The sequence below is a fragment of the Schistocerca serialis genome, chromosome 2, assembly GCF_023864345.2.
Source record: "Schistocerca serialis cubense isolate TAMUIC-IGC-003099 chromosome 2, iqSchSeri2.2, whole genome shotgun sequence".
Taxonomy (NCBI): Eukaryota; Metazoa; Arthropoda; class Insecta; order Orthoptera; family Acrididae; genus Schistocerca; species Schistocerca serialis.
This window is the reverse complement of record NC_064639.1, coordinates 900,411,997-900,439,753: the sequence shown is the minus strand read 5'-3', so window position 1 is coordinate 900,439,753 and position 27,757 is coordinate 900,411,997. Positions and strand designations below refer to the sequence as shown.

Sequence of the window (27,757 nt, the reverse complement as noted above, 5' to 3'; positions counted from 1 at the left end):
GCAAGTGGAATCACTCAATAGAGGAAAGTCCACTGGACCTGACGGGAGACCAATTCGATTCTACACAGAGTACGTGAAAGAACTTGCCCCCCTTCTAACTGCCGTGTACCGCAAGTCTCTAGAGGAACGGAGGGTTCCAAATGATTGGAAAAGAGCACAGGTAGTCCCAGTCTTCAAGAAGGGTCGTCGAGCAGATGCGCAAAACTATAGACCTATATCTCTGACGTCAATCTGTTGTAGAATTTTAGAACATGTTTTTTGCTCGAGTAGCATGTCGTTTTTGGAAACCCAGAATCTACTATGTAGGAATCAACATGGATTCCGGAAACAGCGATCGTGTGAGACCCAACTCGCTTTATTTGTTCATGAGACCCAGAAAATATTAGATACAGGCTCCCAGGTAGATGCTATTTTTCTTGACTTCCGGAAGGTGTTCGATACAGTTCCACACTGTTGCCTGATAAACAAAGTAAGAGCCTATGGAATATCAGACCAGCTGTGTGGCTGGATTGAAGAGTTTTTAGCAAACAGAACACAGCATGTTGTTATCAATGAGAGACGTCTACAGACGTTAAAGTAACCTCTGGCGTGCCACAGGGGAGTGTTATGGGACCATTGCTTTTCACAATATATATAAATGACCCAGTAGATAGTGTCGGAAGTTCCATGCGGCTTTTCGCGGATGATGCTGTAGTATACAGAGAAGTTGCAGCATTAGAAAATTGTAGCGAAATGCAGAAAGATCTGCAGCGGATAGGCACTTAGTGCAGGGAGTGGCAACTGTCCCTTACCATAGACAAATGTAATGTATTGCGAATACATAGAAAGAAGGATCCTTTATTGTATGATTATATGATAGCAGAACAAACACTGGTAGCAGTTACTTCTGTAAAATATCTGGGAGTATGCGTGCGGAACGATTTGAAGTGGAATGATCATATAAAATTAATTGTTGGTAAGGCGGGTACCAGGTTGTGATTCATTGGGAGAGTGCTTAGAAAATGTAGTCCATCAACAAAGGAGGTGGCTTACAAAACACTCGTTCGACCTATACTTGAGTATTGCTCATCAGTGTGGGATCCGTACCAGATCGGTTTGACGGAGGAGATAGAGAAGTTCTAAAGAAGAGCGGCGCGTTTCGTCACAGGGTTATTTGGTAACCGTGATAGCGTTACGGAGATGTTTAATAAACTCAAGTGGCAGACTCTGCAAGAGAGGCGCTCTGCATTGCTGTGTAGATTGCTCGCCAGGTTTCGAGAGGGTGCGTTTCTGGATGAGGTATCGAATATATTGCTTCCCCCTACTTATACCTCCCGAGGAGATCACGAATGTAAAATTAGAGAGATTAGAGCGCGCACGGAGGCTTTCAGACAGTCGTTCTTCCCGCGAACCTTACGCGACTGGAACAGGAAAAGGAGGTAATGACAGTGGCACGTAAAGTGCCCTCCGCCACACACCGTTGGGTGGCTTGCGGAGTATAAATGTAGATGTAGATGTAGAATGTACCGTAACCAAGTCATCCTCATCAGTTTCAAGATGTGTAAGAGGGACTCATGTGTCTACGCACTTTCAAGACTGGTTTAATGATCCTATTTTCTCTTAAATATTTTATTGCTGAACACAGCACATACTACAAAATGTATGTATCTACAGATATGCATGACATTTGTTGAGCATTTTGGTTCTGTATTTCAGAAATACTTGGTAACACTTCATGGGCAGAAGATATGAGTGAAAATTATGAGACAGTCTTTCCCATATCTTTCTTGTATGAACGGAATACTTCACGATCACGGCAAATAAGCAGAGAGCTGAGGAGTTTCTACCTCGGCACTGAACCAATAACAAATAATTCTAGGACTGGACTCGGCCAAGTAAGTAAAAAATGAAAATGTTACACGAAATCTCAATCACAAGAGAATATAGGTGCTCATTAAATTGTGTATTTAAGAGCTTCAGCAAGTATTTTGCATATTTTCATTCAGCGATTTCATATGGAATAATGTTCTGCAGCAACCCACCTTTAAGAAAGAAATTCTTCATTGCTCAAAAAATATTCTGTAAAAATAATGTGGTACTTACCAATGTCCATCTTGTAAACACCTGCTTAAAGAGTTAGGAATTTTGAGTAGGCTTCACAGTATATTTATTCCATTATGAAGTTTGTTGTACATAACCAATTACAGTACAAAAGGAACAGTGGTGTATATAATTACAATAGAAAAATGACATTCATTATTTCACATTAAGGCTGTCTTTAGTACAAAAAGATGTGCACAATGCTGCCACCAAAATTTTTGATCACTCATGCAGTGATATAAAATATCTGACTGAGAGCAAAGTTAAATTTGAAAACTAACTGAGAAAGTTTCTACTTGATATTTCCTTCTATTTCATAGAAGAATTTCTATTTTTGTAATGTGTAAAAGATGATGGGTAGGAACCTACATCTGTACTTACAAAAAATAAAAATAACAAAAGCACATGTAAATGGTCAGCATGTACCCATTTTCACACATGAATGTGTAGTACGAGTGTAAAATGACTCAGTCCATATCATTATGGCTAACAGTACAAATAATCCAGGGAACATTTAAGCAAACTAACTGATTATGAAGGTAGGAAAATAATTTTGAAAATGAGATATAGCACTGAGATGTGTGTTCCTTGTCATTTAACTGTTTCATCAGGTTACCTTCCATTAGGAACATGGGAGCACTCAGTGATTGTGATATGATTTATAAATTACAGACTGATTGCTGTGCTCTATAATTTATAAATTTAAGTGTTTTACTGCACTGTGTGAAGTGACTGTGAATAAGGCAAAACAACTTACTTTTCAGTTTTAACTTTATGAAACAGAAGAGTTTAACTTCCTGCTACTCATTAAAGTAAGCATCATTGCTAGCTGTTAACACCTGGAAATAATGAAACACTGTAGGCTGGCATTGACTACGCAGTGTCTTTCTTTTTTCCTGTAGGCTAGGGGTGAGAGGCCACTACAAAGGGATGGTGGGAGGGGCCGGTTGGGAGGGGGGAGAGGGTCAGAGGCGCTGGCCGTTGGTCACTAGGAAAACACAGCTGGAAGGTAAAACACTTTTATTAAGCATGTGCTACAGCCTTCGTAGTTCAATGATGCTGCGATCATGCCCCCTTGGGTGTGAAGCATGGTGGCTCCAGTGGCTGCTGTGGAAGCTGGCTGCTACCAGGATATCTGGCTGCAATATCTGCACCCACTGTTGCTGACACTTGTTTTGTCTGCTCAGCAATGTGTACTCCAGTTTACATAGTGTGGGGGCATATGGGAAGTGCCTGAGGCAAGTATATCTACCGGAATTCTTGTAGAGATACTAGAACCTGGAAGAAGAGCTTGTCCCTGCAAGTGGCAGTAACAGATGCTGGAATGCTTGTCCTGGACAAAAACCACTGCCCTCCAAGACAGAAGTTCAGATACTGCTGTACAGAACCTGGGGGTACCTCATCTGTCGCACAGCACAAGGTCTACAGGTAGTAGACTTAGCACTCAGAGTTAGTCTGGCAGAGGTAACAGCCCTGTCCAGCACTGTAATTTGTTGACCCATAATCTGGCAGTAACTGCTGTGGCCGTCACACTGTGGTTGGTGCCGCCAGACTACTCATATACTTGCTAAAATCTGTGAGTATTTATACTGGTTAATGACACATTTGTTCTGCCAATGCGTGGTTTCCAACCACGTATAAATTAAATCATGGCAATGCCCAAATTTTAGCAGCAGCAGTAAACACCTTCCCCCCTAGGAGGAGGAGTGTTCATTGTAGATGACAAAAATATTGTACAGTGAAGCCATCTGATCGCATATAACAGGTATAGGTGAAACTAAGTTAATTGTTGAATGTTTTTAGTGGCTAGTTGCAGGGTCATTCAAAGAAAGTTTACGATCAACAGCATGTTCATACCCAGATCACGCAATACCGGTACTAGTTGGATGCGACTTTAACCTGCCAAGTACAGACTGGTATGTCTATGGATTCATTGTGGAGGGGTACAGACAGACAGTTGTGCAAAATTTTTTTGACTACGTTTTCTGAAAACTGTCTTGAGCAGATAGCTTGGCAGCCCACATGCAGTGGAAATATCTTTGACCTTGCAGCTAAAATGGGTTGGATCTTATTGAAAATGTCACTACAGAAATGGGGATTAGCAATCATGATGTCATTATAGCATCTGTGATTACGAAAGTTAATAAATCAGTGAAGAAGGTTAGTAAAGTGTTTCTGCTAAGTAGAGAAGATAAGCAGTTAAATGAGTCACTTAGACAGTGAATTGGCATCACTTAGTTCCAGTAAGTTGGATATAGAGGAATTATCGGCAAAGTTTAAGCAGATTGTAAATCGTGGTCTGGAGAGTTATGTGCCTTGCAAGATGGCGTCTGTAGCTCAGCGCAGAGCTGCATCAGTCTCAGTAGAAAAGCAATTTTATAATAACTCGTCATGTAAAAAATGTAATAAACGTGTGATGAAGGGCATTCTGTGCACGAAGTGCAACTTCTGGTTACATGAGAGGCGTGCGAACATAAACCTGAAGTTCGTAAATGACGATATTTGTTGGACCTGTGGTGACTGTGTGTGTGACGAACTTGAAGATCTTCTCAACGTGTTACACACAAAAAATGAAATTACCAAGTTATTAAATAGTGATACTGAAACTTTCAAGAAAAAATAGCGTTCCTGAAACAAGAAAACAAAAAACTCTTAAGTGAAAAAAGTTTGTGGTCTAGTGAAAACACTGAAACAGTGGCGGAAAATAGCCACAAAAACAGCCTTGTTGATATTGTTAAATGTGATTTGCAAACAAAAAAAACGTGTTATTTATGGCGAAACAAACATAATATAGAACTCAGAATACGTCGAAACTACAAATAAATTTACGTGGACCACAGCAAAGTCCAAAAACAGAACACGAAACTGTCAAGAAAGTGAAAAACGCGCCAGTTACATCGAATAAGTTTTCAGCACTAGACGCAGCCAGCGAACAGCAAATAGTGTAAGCGAAAGTAAGTACAACTGATCTTCCGATTAAGGCTGAAACAAAAAAATCTAATGCCTGGAAGCACAAAAAAGTTATTACTGTATGCGGACAACAATGGAAAAAGCCTTTCAGCTCCCCTTGATGAAGGTTTACACAATGAATATTCTGTATTCGCAAAATTTAAACTTTGAGCTACATTAAGTGCTGTAGTCAAGAATTTATCAGAAGCTAACAATCTGAAAAAGTACGACCACATTGTAATCATTGGCCGCGCCAACAATGTTTACAAAAACGAGAGCAAGTCAGCACTCACAATTTACAGGACGTTATTGCCAAAACTATACAACACAAATGTTACCCTAACACACCCACCAGTACAACATGATCTTCCGCAGTGGTTGTGTGTTAATACAGAAATTGAGCGCTATAATTTAGAACTGCAGAAACTATGTAAAAAAACTAAATCATATGCTCTTGCTAGACATAAGCAAACTGAAACGTGAAGAACATACCAGGCTCAGACTTCATTTAAACATAAATGGAAAGCTCAGGTTAGTGAAACAGATAACAGAAGTTAGTAAGGAGCTTTGTATGGACCTAGTCATCTTAGATTATAATCGACAAGTATTTTTAGGCTCACTTTCAAGCAACAGGATTTTACTGATCAAAATCCCTTGGATTAGAAAGAACCCTATTCACATGATGAAGAAACCAACTTGGAAGTGAGTAAATTGTCATTACAGTGCATTGTTAAAGACTTGTGTAATAATTCGACTGATTCAGAATACCATGTCACAATGTTTTGTAAAATATCATGCCATTTAGGATAATGCATCTAAATGTGCAGTATCATAGGAATAAACTCAATTTGCTGCAAGTATTTGTGGATTAAATTCACCACATGTGTTAGTAATTACAGAACATGGACTAAAAGACAATGAAATTGAGTATCATAAATTAGATGGTTATGTAGTAGCATATAGTTACTGCAGGCAACAACACAAAGGCGGTGGAGTGGCAATATTTGTAAATGAACATCTTCCATTTAAGAAAATCTCATTTGTTGAACAATACTGCAAAGAAGGAACAATTGAAATGGCTGGTATTGTGGTCCACATAAACAGTCATTCAAGGAAGGTAGCTAAAGATAAGATTATTGGTATGTGCTACCCATCAAATACAGATGTGTCATGCTGTTTTGATAGACCTAACAGGGTAATTAGACAAACAGGTCCCACTGACCTTAGCATAGTTGGAGACTTAAATATTGATGCAAACTCCTGTAGTATAACCTATTTGAAAATAACAGATATATTAAACTCATATAATCTGACAAATATAGTGAACTCTGACTCTAGAGTAACAGAGTCAAGCTCCAGTAAGATAGATTATGCAACAGTCAACAAAAATGTAAAAGACAGTGTTAAGTTTCAAAGTGTTAATTTCATTACTTAGATCACTATTGTCAGGTGTTAGAATGTTATGATTTTCTGTACCAACAGCAACTAAGATAATTGAGAAGAAGCGGATCCTGAATAGCACCAACATCAGTGCCTCCAAAACTAAGTTAGCAGAGGAGAAATGGTACACTATTTACCAAACTAAAGGGACAGAAAACAAATTGGAAAAATTTTACAGGACAGTGCTGAAGCATTTCGACTGCCGCTGCCCTCTCAAAGAAATAAACAGGATACGAACCAACTCTCATCTTGAAAGTAATACTAGGCTGAAACTTACACCTACGCTGATTAAGTTAAGGCAGAATATATATGATCTTGACCATTTATATAAGGAAACAAAGCTACAAATATTTAAGGAAAAGTACAATCAAACCAACAGAGTGTTCAGACAACATAAGTAAGGCATCCTGGAGATTAATCAATAAACATCATAAAGCCACCAGCAAGGGACAGAGTGAACCAGTTAGCATTAGACATGAGGGCCATCTAGTGAAAGATCCAAATCAAGTACGTAATTTTTTCACTAAGAATTTTATCTCTCCTTTTGACCAACCAGCACCTATTATAGATCTACAGGCTGGCACACCAAATGATGTTATGGATGGTATAGAGCTCGAATTTATAGAGGTGAATCAACAGGAAATATTTAACACAATGCAAAAGCTAAAGAACAAGCATTCAACTGCATGGGATGGTATCTCAAGTGTGGTGTTAAAGAAATGTGTCAATGAAATAATTAAACCCCTTAACTATCTCATCAACTGTAGTATTAATGAAAACATATACCCAAATGCTTTGAAAATAAGTGTAATTCAGCCAGTCCATAAGAAGGGAAGTAAAGAAGAAGTTTCAAATTAAAGACCGATATCACTAATCCCTACCTTCAGTAAATATTTCAAACAGTTATTCTATCACAACTAACAACATTTTGCTCAAGACACAAAATGCTTACTGAATCACAGCATGGGTTTAGGAAAGACCTAAGCATGACCACTGCTGTTACCAGTTTCTTCCATGAAGTATATAGCAATATAGAATGGGGTATGCACACAGCCAGAATGTTCCATGAGCTTCTCTTAAAAAAATTGCGCGCATACAATATCAGTGATGCAGCAATGAAACTTCTATCCATCTACCTGGTGAATTGGAAACAGTGCACCAAACCTACACATCAAATTGACAATAAGATCTTAACCTTTAAATCCACAAGTGAAACAGTGACACAGGGAATCCCTCACGGATCATTTCTTGGACCTTTCCTCTTTTTAGCATATCTTAATGATTTCGTACACCCCATTAACTTGCACATTGTAAATTTTGCTGATGACACCTCAGTTTTATTTCGTGATAAAGATTGTGAGGAACTGAAATTCTCAGCAAGTAATGGGATACTAGAATTAAGTTCATATTTTCATGCACAAGAATTAAAGGTCAATGTAAATAAATCCCAGATGTTAATATTTGCAACTGGCAGCTTACACCACTCATGCATAAATGAGGTAGGTGGCAGAGGAAGCAAACGAGTGTAAATTTCTAGGGGTCCATCTGGACTAAAACCTCCGGTGGATTATCCACATTAATGCTGTATGTAAAAAAAAAAAGTGTGCAATGGGCTGTATCTTCTTATCCAATTGTCAAAAATGATGCCCTCCCACACACTTAAAACTGTATTATGGAAAAATGTATCCCCATCTTAGCTACTGTATAAAAATATGGTGTTGTGGTGCAGACATTCACCTTAACAGAGTACTATTGCTACAAAAAAGGGGGGTTAAGGATTATACATGGACTAGGCTATATAGACTCTTGCAGTGATGTTTTCAGACAACACACATACTTTGTATCTTTATAAATTAATAATTTTTTTGTCTCTCTGAAAAACTGAAGTAATTAAATGTAGTGATATACATGAGCACAACATCAGGTTCAAAGAGAATTAATGCCGACAAAGAACAAAATTAAAAATGATGGACCAGAGCTCATATACTGATGGACTTATATGGTATAGTAAACTATCATAGTTCATGAAAAACAGTAATAAAAAGCAATCATAACAGAACTAAAAGAATTCTTAATTGAAAAGTGTCCCTATTCACCAACGAATTTTAAATGGTTAAGTTTAAGAGCTGTAAAATAATATAGCCTATACAAAAATAATTGGCTGTATTAATATGTGTAAGATGTAATGTATTTTGACAAGCATCAATATACTGTTTAATTACTGCCTGTAAAGCTAAGATCTAAAAGTATTCTATGTTTGTAACTGTACTTGACATTTACGAAAGCCATCATATTGATGACTCCACACAAAAAAATCTAAATGAATAAAAAAATAAATAAATACGGGTAGAAAATAATGAAATTCGGCAAGTGGTGAGAAAGCAGAGGCTGTTGCACACTAGGTTCAAAAGGGGATGCTCTAATGACAACAAGCGAAGGTTAGTAGAGATTCATGTGTCAATGAAAAGATCTATGCGCGAAACATACAACTATCACCATCACACCTTAGCAGGAGATTTGGCAGAGAACCTGAGAAAGTTCTGGTCTTATGTAAAATTGATAAGCAGATCTAAGCTTCCATTCAGTCCCTCATTGACCAGTCTGGGGTGGCAGTTGAAGAAAGTGAAATGGAAGCTGAAGTTTTAAATTTCATGTTCAACAAATCATTCACACAGGAAAACCATGCAAACATACCATCATTTGACTATTGGACAGACTCTCATGTGGACAACATAGAAATAAGCATAACTGGCATAGATAAACAAATGAAAGATTTGAAAACAAATAAATCACCGGGTCCAGATGGAATACCAGTTCAATTTTACAAACTGTATCCTATGGCATTGGCTCCTTACCTACTTTGTATTTATTGTGAATCCCTCACCCAGCACAAAGTCCTAAGCAACTGGAAAAAAGTGCAGGTGACTCCAAGTATATAAAAAAGGTGAAAGAACAGACCTGCAAAATTACAGACCAACATCCGTAACTTCTGTTTGTTGCAGAATCCTTGAACATATTCTCAGTTTGAATATAATAAAGTTTCTTGAGGCTGAGAAGCTTGTGTCTATGAATCAGCATGGTTTTAGAAAGAACTGCTTGTGTGAGACTCAGCAGTTTCCCCTTTTCTCCTCACATGATATATTGAGAACCACGATGTGGGGCAACAGGCAGATTCCATATTTCTAGATTTCCAGAAAGCATTTGACACAGTGCTCCATAGCAGGCTGTTAAAGAAGCTACGAGCATATAGAATAAGTTCACAGATATGAGAATGGCTCGAAGACTTCTTAAATAATAGAAGCCAGTATGTTGTCGTCAACAGCGAGTGTTCATCAGAGACAAGGGTATCGCCATGAGTGCCCCAGGCAAGTGTGATAGGACCACTGTTGTTCTCTGTATACCTAAATGATTTGGCAGACAGGATGGGCAGCAATTTGTGATTGATTGCTGATGATGCTGTGGTGTATGGTAAGGTGTTGAAGTTGGGTGACTGTAGGAAATACGAGGTGATAGACAAAATTTCCATTTGGTGGGTGATGAATGGCAGCTTGTCCTAAATGTGGAAAAATGTAAGTAAATGCAGATGTGTAGGAAGAATAAACCTATAATGTTTGGTTACAGTATTACTAGTGTCCAGATTGACATAGTCAAGTCATTTAAATATCTGGTGTAACATTGCAAAGTGATATGAGTTGGAACGAGCATGTGAGAACTGTAGTAGGGAAGGCATATGGTTGACATCAGTTTATTGGGAGAATTTTAGGAAAGAGTGATTCACCTGTAAAGGAGACTGAATATAGGATGATGGTGTGAACTATTCTTGAGTACTGCTCGAGTGTTTGGGACCCATACCATGTCAGTTTGAAGGAAGACATAGAAGCAACTCAGAGGCAGGCTGCCCTATTTGTTACCGATAGGTTTCAACAACATTTAAGTGTTAGTGAGATGCTTCAGGAATGCAGATGGGAATCCCTGGAGGGAAGGCAATGTTCTTTTCAAGAAACACTATTGAGAAAATGTAGAGAACCGGCTTTTGAAGCTGACTGCTGAACGATTCTGCTCCCACCAACATACATCACACGTAAGGACCATAAAGATAAGATATAAGAAATTAGGGCTCATGCAGAAGTCTACAGGCAGTCATTTTTCCCTTGCTCTATTTGTGAGTGGAATAGGAGAGGAAATGACAAGTAGTGGTACAGGGTAGCCTGTGCCACACACTGTATGGTGGCTTGCGGAGTATCTATGTAGATGTAGATGTAGATACAAGGGCTCAATAAGATTACCCACTGTCTTACTCTATACTGTTGTAATTTGCCCTAGTGATTACCTACTTGCTTTTGCTGTTCCAGGTTTTGGTGTCCACTCCCTGAACATACCTTCACACCTCTCTCGATGTTTTGGCCAAATGCTTAACAGACTCACCATCCTTGCTGGTTTTTGGGCTGTCCTTGTCAAACAATGAAGCCATTTTCCTTCCATAAACTGCCATGTACAGAAGTAGCCGAGTACTATTACAGACTTTCAAATTATATGCAGCCACAATAGATAATAAACGTGTGTCCCACTCATTACGGTGCAAGTTTAAATAGTGAGTCAGCACGCAACCAGTAGTACAATGCACACCCTATGTTGTACAATTAGCTTGTGGGTACAGCAGACTAGTTCTTAATTTACAAACCTGTAGCAAAAAAAATGGTTCAAATGGCTCTGAGCACTATGGGACTTAACTTCTGAGATCATCAGTCCCCTAGAACTTGGAACTACTTAAACCTAACTAACCTAAGGACATCACACACATCCATGCCCAAGGCAGGATTCAAACCTGCGGTCGCATGGTTCCAGACTGTAGCGCCTAGAACCACTCGGCCACCATAGCCGGCCAAACCTGTAGCAAATTATATAGTTGTTTTATCAAATCAGAGAGGAAGTTGGTCCCTTGGTCCATGATTATGATTACCGGGACACCAAATCTGAACAACCACTATTGACCAATGCTTGCAGCACTGTTGCTACTTGCTGTGCAGAAACAGTGGTCATTTCTGTGTACAGAGAAAAGTGACCAGTAATGGTTAATACAAAAGGTTTCCTGCAGGAGTCCACTTAAATGGTCCCAAGATATCCATCCCAATTATTTGAAAAGGTTTAATTTCCTCTGGCAATCTTTGCAGTATGTCTAGCTTATAGTTCATATCTGCTCATTATCCACTTACATACAATTTCTTACATACTGGCTCACATCTCCCCTTCTCATCTTCCACCAGCAGCATTCCATCACTCTCTTATTCATTGTTCTACATCCCCCATATCTAGAGAACATGTGATCATGTGCCTTCTCCAGAATTACTCCCTTCGGCTTATCTGGCACTACATGTGATCCCAACCTAAGTGTCTTACCTATCAAGCCATCACATATACCAAACTGTAGCTTCATTGCATGCAGCCTGCAGTCGATGTCAGCATGTTGCGCTCTTTGCCACTGGCAAGGCTGTTATCCCCCTGCTTGTACTACCACTACTGTTTTGCTTAAACCATCTGTGATCCCGTGTTTCTTACCAGGTTTATGTACAACTTCGTACACAGTCTACCCCAGTTCTGTTTCGACTGTGACTATGAAAAATAAAAGATATGAATTATGTTCAAAAAATCACTTCATTTATTCAAAATAGTCTCCCCTTGAATCAATAAATAGCTTAAATAATTTTAAAAAGGGTTTACATTAGTCACTGTAGTCCTGTTTTGGAATTGCATTCAGTACTGCAGTTCAGTTTCTGTGGATGTCCTTAACTGCATGGTAATGATATCCTTCCACTGCCAACTTCAATTTTTGGAACAACCAGAAGTCATATGGGGCCAGATCCAGTGAATACAGTGGGTAATCCAGGACCATGATCTGTTTCCTGTCCAAACACTCAGCCATGATCATCAATTTGTGGGCTGGGGCATTGCCGTGTTGTGTTGGAGCAACCAGGTACCTGCCTCTTGGTATTTAGTTCAAATTTGATGATATCTTGCTCACATACACAAAACTTAACACAAAATTTGATGCTGTCTTGCTGCTCTATTACCATTTTCCAACAAGTGTCACACACAATTTGTCACCGGAATGCATGCTGCAGCAATGCTAGCTAGCACTTTGATCTTCTACATGGCTTTTGTTGAAACTTTCCGCAACTCACCACAAGACAGCATTGTAGTTTGGAATTTCACACAAGTAGTCCTAATGGAACTGGGACACACTGTATATTTGAACTCACTCAATCTTAGTGACCCTCCCATGAGCCTACTTGAAAGATCCTTTAGCTCTAACAACCATTGAAGAGTTGTGTAGTCAGTTACCACCCTAAATTTCTTCCCACATAAATAACACTGAAAATACCTGATCCTGTAGTCACACAGAAAACTTCCTTTTATGTTGTGGAGTTGTCCCTTTCCATTCTATTCAACAGTCAAGAAGCATATGTTACATGATGTTCTTTACCATTTACCACCTGACTCAAAACACACTCTAATGTCTGACAGGAAGCAGCACGTAAAAGCACAACCTCTTTTTGTAATGAGGAAAAACTAACACTGGACTTGCCCTCTTCAATTCCTCAGATGTGTCCTGGCATTCCTTTGCTCACTTTAACTTTATACCTTTTTTCAACAACTATGTAAGTGGTCTTATCACCTGTGGAAATACAGTTATGAATTTCATATAACAATCTGCTAGCCCTAAAAATGATTGGAATTCCATACTAGTGCTAGGAATATTTAATGCCCCACCCATCAAATGCTAAAATGTTGATGGTGCATTTTTTAGGCTATGGCATAATGACCCCAGAGACCAGTAATGCTGAGAATTCTGTCTTCAATTGGTCCTCAGCCAATCTCTCCCCCTGATGGTACTCACCCCTTGGATCCATGGTAGAGAAATACTTGCACTTTCCCAAGTTGTCAATAGTCTCAGTGATATTCAGTATCAGCTACCATCTGACACTGCTTTGCTGTTAAGATGCCTGTAGTCACAGTGGAGCCTATATTTCTTAGATCCATCTGGTGACTTACTCAGTACGACCGCCACAGCAGCCCACCATGGATTATTGTCATCCTTTATTTTTCCATCTGCCAATTGCTGGCTACAAATACTGAGGTATATGATATAGTTTACACTATACTGGTGAATCTTTTACTGCACGAATTCAATGTTGTGTCACAGATGTTGCTGGCAATGTCCTCAAGAAAAAAACACACCCTAAAATTCTAATAAAAACTCCACCATTTCTTTTCTTTATGTTCCTTCTACATGTTCTACTTTCTTATGTAATGTAGTTTTATTGGTGGCCTGTGTCTGATCATGGTGCACACTTGCTGTTTCCAAACCATCATCATCAAGGATATCCAGAGTAGCTACCAGCAGTCCCCTTTGTCAGTTTTACCTAATTGGCTCCAAAATTAATTATATTTACAAGTACCACTTTCCTGTCACCTTTCCCTTGTACACATATAATGCTTCTTCTCGTAAAGCAATGTTAAGTATCCAGATCACCACTTTCTGCAAGTGATTCTACCACACACAACATATTAACATGCCACCCTGGTTCCACACTCACCCAAAACATCTTCCTGGTGCCTTGCAGCACAATATAATGCAAATATAGCTTTATTGTTGTTTTCAGTTCATGCAGTTCACCTCTTAAGATAGATGAACCATGCGACAATGCTTCGCTGGTGACAGTTTCCCCTCTTTGGAATACTGTCCCTCTAAGTTCAACTACATGTCATGTAAGGTCAGGTTTGGCAAGTTGTGTCATCAGAAGGTCTAACTCACTGGGATTCTTTGTTAAACTAATCAGCTGCTCAAGGAAAAATATTGCACTATTCTGTTTCTTATATCTTTTCAGGAAGCCTTGTCCAAATTTCTCAAAAGTCTGTGCATTTCTTAACCCCACTGCACACCTGACACAGATGTTTGCTTCCCCTGTCAATCATACCTCCTGAAAGTATTTGTATGGAGTGTAGCCATGTATGGAAGTGAAACATGGACGATAAATAGTTTGGATAAGAAGAGAATAGAAGCTTTTGAAATGTGGTGCTACAGAAGAATGTTGAAGATTAGGTGGGTAAATCACATAACTAATGAGGAGGTATTGAATAGGATTGGGGAGAAGAGAAGTTTGTGGCACAACTTGACTAGAAGAAGGGATCGGTTGGTAGGACATGTTCTGAGGCATCAAGGGATCACAAATTTAGCATTGGAGGGCAGCGTGGAGGGTAAAAATCATAGAGGGAGACCAAGTGATGAATACACTAAGCAGATTCAGAAGGATGTAGGTTGCAGTAGGTACTGGGAGATGAAGAAGCTTGCACAGGATAGAGTAGCATGGAGAGCTGCATCAAACCAGTCTCAGGACTGAAGACCACAACAACAACAACAGTCAATCATAACTTTGTTATTTGCAGTACCTAATCTTGCAACCATCCTCTAATCTTATATGTTAACTGCAGATCATCCACGAAATATACTATATCCTTGGCTGACTTTCCAGAGAAGAGCATGTTCAAGTTGGCAGTGGCTGGATCTTCTGTAGGACTAGGCTGTTTGGCTCATTCTTACTGTCCATCTCTAGCTTCAAGCTGCCCAAGCAAGTCTTTTTTATTCATCCTTAATTGTGCTATAGCCTCTTGCATAGTGACACTCTGTGTTTCAGACTTGGCCACTGTGGATCCTCAATCTCCAACACACACTAAGTAAAACACAACAACAATCAACAATAGCTTATACACCACAGTACATCAGTTACTATCTATGTTTCATCATGAGCCATCTTGATTCCATGCATTGTCTAGGCACATGACCATACCTATAACAATAAAAACAAACTACTGCCACTGACTCAGTACTCAGTGCATAATGACCTAGCAAATTACACTGACTACACCTCACAGGTTGCAGATATTGCTCCCTAGTATTGCCATGGAACTGAGAAAGTTCATCTGGTTCTAATGCCTCGACTAAGTTACCCTCAAATTCAATGGACTCTCCTACTTAGATCCCATATTTTCTACACATGAAAGCAGGAAGACAACCAAAAAGCCAATAATGTATTCACTCACCCCTCTGTGTAATGATGTTGTGACAAGCCTGGAAGTGCTTCATCTGTCACACAGCACCAAATCCATAGGTGGCAGGCTTAGCACTTGGAGCTGATCTGGCAGAGGTTGCAGTTCCATCTGGCGTAGGCTGCTTGTTGAACCATAACCTGGTGGTGACCAGTGCAGCCCTTGTGTCATATTGGGCTCTGCCATATTGCTCATATCTCTGCTAAAATCAGTGCGTACTTATACTGGTTAATTACACATTTGTTTTGCTGATGCACAGCTTCCAACCACATATGAATCAGCACCCCTGTGGCTCAATGATGCAGAAAGACCAGACCAAGCCTGCAATTGTGCTGCACTTCTGCTACACCTCGAGGATGGTGAGATGTGGCTCAAGCTGCCTCATGGTACGTAAACAGCCCTGTTGATGAAATCAGTATACCATTGCCACAGCACTCATTGGCTGCCCGTGGATTCAAACACAGCCATAGCGGAGTTGCTACTTCCACAGTAGTACCCAAAATGTAACAGCGGCATTACATTTCTCTCATTGGGTCCATATAGTAAGACTAATCTAACCTAGTGATCCCATAACTACATGCCATGTGTACTCTGCTAGTACTCCTGCAAGTACATCTATGTGTACTCTGCTACATGAGTAGCTGTTTGTCATGTGTAGTGCACACACAACCTCTTTGACGGGGCCTCATAGTTCTCCACCATAAAGTACAAGATGAAATATCTGCACCTGGACCTCTGATTAAGGGCCTTAATTCAGATCCCAAACAGAGGATCATGGTCAGTCCTTGGAATAATGCTACAAATCATGAGCTGTTCTTTCAGTTGATGGGAAGGCTAAGGAATTTCACTGCTTCAACCAAACACTGACCTATAATCAAAGAATCCAAACAATAGGCACTGTTGGTGCCAGCATGAGCCACAACCTGGAGCTGACTGTGGTCAGTAACTGTTCACAGAAATTTCTCCACATGCCGGTTGAGACACTTTGCAAACACTTTGCACATACATTGGATTTTGTTTCCAATCTAATAGCTTACTTACTGGCTCTCAAAAATTAACACGCTCTTTCCCCTTTTGGATCTTTCTTGAATTTTTATTCAAATCTTGACAGGAGATGTAATTCATGCCAGATCAGGCTCCTTATCAGCACAGACAGTATCCCACATCTGTCATCAGAGGACAGAGGAAAATGACTAATATCTCATTAATCAAGTGCTTTTGTGGTCTAGTGTTCTGCTGACGTGGAAGTCCAAGACTTTTAATTTACAGAACAATCTGAGGTGTAAATCTACATATGCATCCTGCTAATCACTGTGAAGTGTATGAGACAGCATATTTTTTATTGAACTGTATATTAAGCTTTCTTCTCATTCTGTCTACAGATGGGCCATGGGAAGAATGTATACACATATGTGTAAACTGTTATTTGACTGATTTTTCGTGATCTTTACAGCAGATACATGTAATTGTTTAAAATATATTCATGATTTCTGCTCTGCAGAATGAGGGGTTGGGTTGGGTTGTTTTGGCGGAAGAGATCAAACAGCGAGGTCATCGGTCGCATAGAATTTAGGAAAGGATGAGGAAGGAAGTCGGCCATGCCCTTTCAAAGGAACCATCCCAGCATTTGCCTGGAGTGATTTAGGGAAATCACGGAAAACCTAAATCAGGATGGCCGGACGCGGGATTGAACCGTCGTCCTCCCGAATGTGAGTCCAGTGTGCTACCACTGCGCCACCTCGCTCGGTCTCTGCAGAATGACCCTTGAAGTTTTCTAAGCAGTTTATCATGAGACTTATAGTGCCTTTCTCCAAGTATCTGCCAATTACAATCATTCAACATTTCTGTTACAATGTCTCGTCAGTCAAGTGAGCCTGTGCCTGTCATGAAAACTTCCTTTGTATACAGTCAATACCCTCAGTGTGTTCAACCTGATATAGATCAATTGTTTTGTTCATATTGTGAATGTATATGAAACTATGCAAGATTGAAAGCCGCTATATTTCCATAGCCACATCACTCAGTGAAGAAAAGGTCATTGTTTAATTTGTACATAAAAGATTAAGATGTAAATTTGTCTTGTTTAGTATACTGACAATTTTATTAGTCAAAACATTGTGTGTGTGTGTGTGTGTGTGTGTGTGTGTGTGTGTCAGCGCGTGCCCACGCATGTGAGCACACCATCTTTTGTTGCACAAATGAGCACCCATGCTTTGACATTTCTTTCATTTCTTTATTTCAGTTATATGCTGATGGTATAGTAATATTTCCAGTTGACCGTGTTGCAAAGATAATATCTACAAGGAATACTTCACCAGTGTACTATTACCAGTTTACTTATCAAGGAAGGTATAGCTGGGTGAACTCTCCAGGGACAACAACACCTTATGGTAATCATATTGACTAAAAATAGATAAGTATACTCACTACTGCATAAAACTCTACTTCTTGAACTTTATATATACCTAGCATATAACAGAATGGGGACCATGTCTCTCATGTAAATTGTATTGCAATTGTATGAATTGTATTTTAGTTGAATGAATTGGAGAATTCCATTTATAAACTTATTAAGTTCATGAGGAGACAATGCACTGTTTTGCACATACTTCTAGGAGATCCAAGTGCTGTCAACAGTGGTAGACACACAAATTATGGTAAACGTATAGTACTTCCAGCTTTGAGAATCCCAGACTTCTTCCTCAGGATAGCAAAGAGGGTATATGGAAGGAAAGGTGGGGGGAATTGTATGTCATTAAGAATCCAAGTTAAGGAGGACATATGAGTATCTGAGGAGAAAAGTAGCAATCCATAAGGAACATGCATCACAGGGAGTAAAAGGACCAAGAGAGTGTGCCAGTAAGAACTATGCCAGTTCCAGCTAAAAAATGATAGACAGGAGTGAATGAATGAGAAGTAAAGATGCAGACAGAAGAACAGAAAATCACTAATGAAGAACATAACTCAAATAGGGGTAACAGATTTATGGGGAGCAAAATAAATACATGAATAAAAAAATAATACTTGGGCCAACAAAAAATACAGAGGTATGGAAATTAAGAAGCAATTAAGAAGCTTATCACAACATAGAAGACATAAATGAAATACTACGAAAGAGGCAACTGATATTTTTTGGACACTTATACAGAATAGATTAAAACTGAAGAAACTGCAAAAAGGCGGGAATTTAAGGAGATGGGACCTGGATAAACTGAAAGAACCAGAGGTTGTACAGAGTTTCAGGGAGAGCATAAGGGAACAATTGACAGGAATGGGGGAAAGAAGTACAGTAGAAGAAGAATGGGTAGCTCTGAGCGATGAAGTAGTGAAGGCAGCAGAGGATCAAGTAGGTAAAAAGTTTAGGGCTAGTAGAACTCCTTGGGTAACAGAAGAAATATTGAATTTAACTGATGAAAGGAGAAAATATAAAAATGCAGTAAATGAAGCAGGCAAAAAGGAATACAGACGTCTCAAAAATGAGATAGACAGGAAGTGCAAAATGGCTAAGCAGGCATGGCTAGAGGACAAATGTAAGGATGTAGAGGCTTATCTCACTAGGGGTAGGATAGATACTGCCTACAGGAAAATTAGAGAGACCTTTGGAGAAAAGAGAACCACTTGTATGAATATCAAGAGCTCAGATGGAAACCCAGTTCTAAGCATAGAAGGGAAAGCAGAAAGGTGAAAGGAGTATATAGAGGGTCTATACAAGGGTGATGTACTTGAGGACAACATTATGGAAATGGAAGAGTATGTAGATGAAGATGAAATGGGAGATACGATACTGCGTGAAGAGTTTGACAGAGCACTGAAAGACCTAAGTCGAAACAAGGCCCCCGGAGTAGACAACATTCCATTAGAACTACTGACGGCCTTGGGAGAGCCAGTCCTGACAAAACTCTACCATCTGGTGAGCAAGATGTATGAGACAGGCGAAATACCCTCACACGCCAAGAAGAATATAATAATTCCAATCCCAAAGAAAGCAGATGTAGACAGATGTGAAAATTACCAAACTATCAGTTTAATGAGTCACAGCTGCAAAATACTAACGTGAATTCTTTACAGACGAATGGAAAAACTGGTGGAAGCCAACCTCGGGGAAGATCAGTTTGGATTCCATAGAAATGTTGGAACACGTGAGGCAATACTGACCTTACGACTTATCTTAGAAGAAAGATTAAGGAAAGGCAAACCTATGTTTCTAGCATTTGTAGACTTAGAGAAAGCTTTTGACAATGTTGACTGGAATACTCTCTTTCAAATTCTAAACGTGGCAGGGGTAAAATACAGGGAGCGAAAGGCTATTTACAATTTGTACAGAAACCAGATGGCAGTTATAAGAGTCGAGGGGCATGAAAGGCGGCAGTGGTTGGGAAGGGAGTGAGACAGGGTTGTAGCCTCTCCCCAATGTTATTCAACCTGTATATTGAGCAAGAAGTAAAGGAAACAAAAGAAAAATTCAGAGTAGGTATTAAAATCCATGGAGAAGAAATAAAACCTTTGAGGTTGGCCGATGACATTGTAATTCTATCAGAGACAGCAAAGGACTTGCAAGAGCAGTTGAACAGAATGGACAGTGTCTTGAAAGGAGGATATAAGATGAATATCAACAAAAGCAAAATTAGGATAATGGAATGTGGTCGAATTAAGTCGGGTGATGCTGAGGGAATTAGATTAGGAAATGAGACACTTAAAGTAGTAAAGGAGTTTTGCTATTTGGGGAGCAAAATAACTGATGATGGTCGAAGTAGAGAAGATATAAAATGTAGACTGGCAATGGCAAGGAAAGCTTTTCTGAAGAAGAGAAATTTGTTAACATCGAGTATAGATTTAAGTGTCAGGAAGTCGTTTCTGAAAGTATTCGTATGTAGTGTAGCCATGTATGGAAGTGAAACATGGATGATAAATAGTTTGGACAAGAAGAGAATAAAAGCTTTCAAAATGTGGTGCTACAGAAGAATGCTGAAGATTAGATCACATAGCTAATGATGAGGTATTGAATAGGATTGGGGAGAAGAGGAGTATGTGGTACAACTTGACAAAAAGAAGGGACCAGTTTGTAGGACATGTTCTGAGGCATCAAGGGATCACAAATTTAGCATTGGAGGGCAGCGTGGAGGGTAAAAATCGTAGAGGGAGACCAAGAGATGAATACACTAAGCAGATTCAGAAGGATGTGGGTTGCAGTAAGTACTGGGAGATGAAGAAGCTTGCACAGGATAGGGTAGCATGGAGAGCTGCATCAAACCAGTCTCAGGACTGAAGACCACAACAACAACAACAATATACAGAATAAACAGCAACAGGTTAACTAAGCAGATTTTTAAATATCTTCGGGTCAAGTAGTCAACAACAGCCTGGACTCAAGAAGTTAGGAAAGAGTTGGAAAGGAACAACATAAGTGAAAAAGATGCAACAAAAAGAGAGATTTTCAAGAGGAAGGTGTTAAAAATGGAAGGATTCCAAGGCAGGAGGGCAAAGAAGGGACGGTCAAAATGGTCCAAGGACAGAAAAAGGATACATAGTGAAAAGATGGAAGAATACTGGAGGAAAAAGAAAGAACAACAAAGAAGGACGCATTGAAATTGGTGCATGGTCCTTAGATAACCCAAACGATGAAAGAAAGAAAGAAGAATAGAAAATTCTAACAAAGCCAATGGAGTAAGGAAGAAGGAGGGCAGTCAAAATAAAGTTGACTGAGTCTGGGAAGGAGTGAGATAAGAGCATATTTTGAGAGAGCATGCCCATTCTACAGAGTTCAGGGAAGCTAATGCTGGATGCCTGTGTGATGCAGAAGGTACTTGGGTGCTGACTGTTGTAGAGCATGCTCAGTATTCTAGCATTGGATGTCCACAAGGCAGGCAATTCATGTGTGTCCATTAATGCATTCTTCCAGGTTGGTGATGGCCATTTCTTTGTCAAAATAATTACAGTGAGCACATGTCAACCGGTAAATAACTTGGAGTGTTTTGAATTAAGCCCTACTTTTATTGAAGTACATTTAGCCAATGCTGGGACTGGAGTAGGTGACAGAGGATGGGTTTCGCAGTGTAGACTGTTGCAGGCATAGGAATCTTGGAGTATGGATGATGGTATGGTTCTAAGAAATATGCTGTGAAGGTTTAAGAGGGTTATAGAAGACAACTTTGGATGATGTCATGAGGATAATAGAATAGAATAGAATATAATATTTTTATTAGCCTTTCAGTATTTTTCATACAATTGGCTTCGTCAATTTACAGAGGGTTTTAATTTCAGTACAATATTCAAATAGTTGCAGAAAGGGGAGAAAAGGAACTAAAGACCTTTTCTTCAGCATTATGTAAAACAATGTTTTATACAGTAATTAAATACACACATAAGAAAAGAATCACAGTAAATAACTAGCTTATATAATATCAAAACATTTTCTTCATAACTTAGGTAAAACATATATTTTGATGATTAGTTTCTAAGAATTCTTCAGTTGTATAGAATTTGTTGTTTTTTAGCCAGGTTTGCAATGTATTCTTATATTTATTTAGTGGTACTGTACGAGGTGAGCATGGTAACTTATTGAAAAATTTTATGCTTAAGTACTTATAGTTATTATGGACTACAGCAAGTCTTGTGGAAGGCAAGTCCAGCAGGTGACTGTTTCTTGTACTGTGTGCATGCACATCACATCTCATGTTCAATTTTTTCAGATTTTCTCTGGCATATATTAGACAGTTATATATGTACATGCTAGGCACTGTCATTACGCCAAGAGATTTAAAATATTTTCAGCAGGACTCTCTGGGTGCTAACACAATGCACCTGATTGCTTTCTTCTGCCATCTGAAAATACATTCAGCCCTGGGGAGTTACCCTAAAGCAATATTCCATATTGCAGTTGAGAATGAAAAAAAGCATAGCATGAGTGGAGTAGCAATTGCTTACTCACACTGTTTCTTAATTTATACAATAAGAAAAGTACTCATGCTAGTTTACTACATAGATAATTGGTGTGTCCTTCCCATGAGAGCTTTTGGTCTATGATTAGTCCAAGTAATTTCACTGTTTTGTTTTCATTTTTAGTTACTTTGAGAGTAAATATTATTTCTTCTGTTTTTGTTTGATTTATGCACAGTTGGTTAGCCTGACACCAGTAATTAACCATTTGCATCATTTCTCTATTTTTGTCCAGTACACTCTGTAAGTTCTCTCCTGTACTTATTAATGTCATATCGTCAGCATATAGTATGTTCTTACACGGTATGTAATTTGAGAAGTCATTAACATAGACAATGAACAGAAAAGGTCCAAGAACAGAGCCTTGGGGTTTTCCTCTTTCTATAGGGAGTATTTCTGACCTCTGTTTATTTGCATATACAAGTTGTAACCTATTGCTTGGATAAGATCTGAATAGTCGGAGTGTGTCATCTTCAATGCCATAGTATTTTAACTTTTTGATGAGTATGTCATGTGACACTGAGTCAAACGCTTTACTTAGGTCAATAAGTGTTCCAGACATTGATACCCTTTTTTCATACCCTTCATAAACATTGCTTACCAAAGCTTCTACTGCTTTTACAGATGACAGGTGTGACCTGAAGCCAAACTGTTGTTCATTTAAAATTTTGTTGGTTTCAAAATACCTGTATATCTGCTTATGCACACAATTTTCTACTAACTTGAATGTGATTGGTACTTTTGAAATGGGTCTGTAGTTATTTGGGAGGTTTCTTTCACCTTTTTTATACACAGGCAATGCAACTGTGAGCTTAAGACAGTCAGGGAATATTCCTTTATCAAGTACTCTGTTTGATAGTGAGAGAAGTGGCATGGAGGTATGATTTTCATTTCAACACTTGTCTTAAGATTTGTTTTTGGACAAGATCAGTTGGTTACTTGTGGAAGTGGGAAGGCTGGGAGAATTCCTTGATGTAGGTGCTAAGTGATGCAATACTGGTCAAGATAATTTCTCATAAATCCTTAGGCTGTAGGAAAAGGAGCATTTGATGTGAAAAGGAGTGGCAGCTGTCACAGTGGAGATATTGTTGGTTTTTGGTTTGTCTGACTCAGACCAAAGTTTGGACATAAGTCTCAATAAGATGGAAGTTTGTGGCTGAAAAGGTGACATGAGATTTTAAGAAGGGCCAAGTAATTTGCAGTGGGATAAAGGAGCTTAGATGTCGAAGGAAGTGCTGGAGTTGGACCTACATATATCATGTTGGACCTACATATGAGTTCAAACCATAACAACATCATGAGTGAACCTGTGACAAACCATTGGGCTAGGATTTTTAAAGTCAAAGAATTCCTTTTCCGTGTGGTTTGTGAAAATGTTGTCATCCTGGTTCTTGAGTCAGCCCCCTGATTTGTGATAGATATGACTCATGTAAGTGAAAAATTGTGGATAAATATAAAGTTGACTGGTTTAACAATGGTAAAAGTTTTTAAGTGGCTCTCAGGAGAGTGCTGGAGGATGAAGTGTTCAAGTGAAGAGAGATCATGTGCAAACATGGGGCCTTGGTATGCAGATCAGAACACCTTACCCAACATTAACTAAACATCCCTACATTTTGCCTTATAAATAAAATATGTCAAGACAGGTATCCTGACAATCCCATAATGCATCTCAGCTCTAATAGACCAATAACTTCAGTCTGTCAACTGGAGACTCCTATCAAATATAAAAGACACCAACCACCTCCCGGAACACTTAAATTGGTGCTCCACCTCCCACTTGAAACATATTTTTGTCATCAGCAATACAAAATCTCTCTAAACAAAGAAACCCTTGTTAAAGTGCAGTACCCACTTGCTGAGCATGCTCTGTAGCATGATCCAAGAGAGTATGTTACACCACATGGGATGTCTGTATGCTCCAGCTTAGCACAAATTTCCCTGAATTTTTGGGACGAGAATTTGTTTGCAAATATATTATCTCGTCAGGATTCAAACAATACTAAACTACAGTCTACCCTTTCTTTCTACCTCCATTAGTATTTGTTAAAGTTTTCTACTTTGCTTTTTATTTATATACAATAAATATAAGACAATTGCTTGCCAGTACTCACTGTTAGGGCCTGAAATGTTCAGTACTGCCAATAGACGTAAATAAAGGTATATATGTGGTGTCTGTTCTTTCAGAAATGTCCATAAAAACAGACATTGGGCATTGATTTACACCGTGGTGACAAAAGTAATGAGATACTTGCAAATATCATGTTGGACCCCTATTTGCCCAGCATAGCGCAGCATCTCAACATGTCGTGTAAGTCTCCTGCAGAAATATTGAGCCGTGCTGCCTCTATATCCATCCATAATTGTGAAAGTGTTGCTGGTCCAGGATTTTGTGCACCAACTGATCTCTAGATTATGCATCATAAATATTCAGTGGGATTCATGTCAAGCTATCTGGGTGGCCAAACCATTCACTCAAATTGCCAAGAATGTTCTTCAAACAAATTGTAAACAATTATGTCACAGTGACATGGCACACTGTCATCCATAAAATTCCATCATTGTTTGGAAACATGAAGTCCATGAATGGCTGCAAATGATCTCAAAGTAGCTGAACATAACCATTTCCAGTGAATGATCAGTTCAACTGGATTAGAGGACTCAGTCCATTCCATGTAAACACAGCCCACACCATTATGGAGCCACCCCCAACTTGCACAGTGCCTGTTGACAACTTCGATCCAATGCTTTGTGGGGTCTGTGCCACACTTGAACATTACCATCAGCTCTTACCAACTGAATTACTCACTCACCTGACCAGGTCATGGTCTCCCAGTCATCTAGAATCCAACTAATTAGGTCAGGAGCCCAGGAAGGCACTGAAGGCGATGTGCTGTTAGCAAATGCACTCACGTTGATCATCTGCTGCCATGGCCCATTAATGTCAGACTTCACTACACTGTCCTACTGGATATATCGCACATTGAGTTCTGCATGTATTTCACACAGTGTTGCTTGTGTGTCAGCAATGGGAACTCTATGTAAATGCCGTTGCTCTCGGTCATTAAGTGAAGTTCATCAACCACTGCATTGTCCTCGTGAGAGCTAATGCTTAAAATTTGGTATTCTCAGTACACTCTTGGCATGTGGAGCTCAGGATTCGAATCCTGGTCTGGCACAGATTTTCTACTTGCCTCGCTGATATAAATCAGTGCCCACTGCCAGCTAATTTCTTTAACTCCTTTGTGTCTTGACACACAAAAGTAAAGATGATGATGTTATTCTAGCTTTCAGGACTATTAGTTCCTTCCTCAGAGAGGAATCGTATGAGAAAGTTAAAGAAAAAAGGCAGGTCACTCAGACACGAGGGTGAGAGGGACGCATCCTCGTATTTACTAGTTTGCCAAATGAATTCTCCTTTGATATATATTTTTATTTGTACATGTGTTTCTTTTTTCTCCAACTTAATACATCTATTCTCAGTGCTTGCCATTTTCTTTTCCTTAATATGCACCTTTACTTCTTATTCTATTACTCACTTCTTCTGTTATCTTTGTGTTGATTACGTACAACCTCTGACCTCTGACACCATTTCCACAACTTGGCCACCTTCCTCTTACATGGAGAAATAAACACGCAATTGTTTCATATTCCCATAGAATGGCATAACATCTTACAATCATAAATGAGAGATCATATATCCAGTACACAAAAAGTGCAACCCTTATGTGACTTTAGTCATAGCTTGTCTTTGGTGAGGCTGACAGTGACTAACAACCTATTTAAGACTGATTGAAGACATATAGTTCCAATATGATAAATGCAGAAAAATTGTGGTTAAAGTGAAAGACGAAATATACTGGCAGATTAAAACTGTGTACCCGACTGGGACTTGAATCTGGGACAGCTGCCTTTCGCAGCAAAGTGTTCTACCAAGTGAGCTACCCAAGCATGACTCATGACCCATGACTCATCATCAGAACTTTACTTCCACCAGTACCTCATCTCCTACTTTTCAAACTTCACTGAAGTTCTTCTGCGTGCCTTACAGGATTACCACTCCTGAGAAAGGAGTGCTAGTTCCTCAAAGTAAGCAGGAGAGCTTGCATGAAGTTTGGAATGTAGGAGAAGAGGTACTGGAGGAACTTAGGCTGCGGGGACAGGTTGTGAGTTATGCTTGGGTAGCTCAGTTTATAGATCACTTGCCTGTGAAAGGCAGATGTCCCAGGTTTGAGTCCCAATCCAGCACACAGTTTTAATGTGCTATGAAATTTCATACCAGTGCACACTCCACTGCACAATGTAAACTCGACTTGACAAACATAGTGCGGATACTAAAAATACAGAAAAAAATCATTCGAAATATGTGCTCTGTAAATCACAAAGAACCATGTTGACCATTATTTAGAAAACTTAAAATATTAACTCCGCCATCCTTATACATATATGAAATTATTATATTTTTGTACACCAGACATTAATTATTTGAGGGAAACCATGTTGTTCATTCACATGGTACTAGAAACAAAGAAAATTTTATGCTCCCCACTCACCACATCCTTCTGTATGCCCAAGGACCTCAATACAAGGGAATGAAAATTTGTAATAAATTAAAAGGCAAAAAGTTGATGCAGATGAATTAAGGTTCACTTAAAAGAAAGCTATATGAATTACTGACATTGAAGTGTTATTACTCAGTGAATGAATTCTTGCATAACAAACTGGAAATTGGAGCAGGATACAATGCGTTACAAATTCCAAGAAACATCCTTATAGTGTTATTATTTATTGTAGTGCTATTGTTTATTAATGTAGAAATCATTGTAACTGTATTATAAATTTTTGACATGTCTCCTGTATGCAAACCAAATTGATTGAAAATGTAAGTCATGAGATGAATAAAACACAATTCACAATATCATACTTATGTTTAGTTTGGTTACTGGCTAGGAGACCGCATCTAGGGTAGTTCATTTGAATGAGAGGTTCTGACATAAGCACTTCTGGTACTGGAAAACAATGAAGAATTCACGATGTAAAAAAAGCAGTTTGCCCTGAGAAAATTTAAATTAGATTTTACAGTGAATATACTGTGGAACTAGCTCCTTTCCTAGCACATTTTTGTCAAGTATTTCTAGCACAGTGAATAATCCCACATAGATGCAAAGTATCCAATCACTCCTGTTTACAAAAAGGGGTGAAATACTGGATGCATAAAATTAGTGACCAACATCCAGCTACTGCAGGATCC

The 27,757-nt window shown here is 39.1% G+C and overlaps 1 protein-coding gene across 1 annotated transcript in view; it reads left to right on the top strand.

The window, feature by feature from the left end:
* LOC126458243 (esterase E4-like) overlaps window positions 1-27,757 on the top strand; it is a 149,712-nt gene that overhangs the window by 93,594 nt on the left and 28,361 nt on the right. The window contains exons 7-8 of the mRNA XM_050095142.1: window positions 1,696-1,874; window positions 17,816-17,963. Coding sequence (XP_049951099.1) covers window positions 1,696-1,874; window positions 17,816-17,963 — 327 coding nt within the window. The remainder of the gene's footprint in view (window positions 1-1,695; window positions 1,875-17,815; window positions 17,964-27,757) is intronic.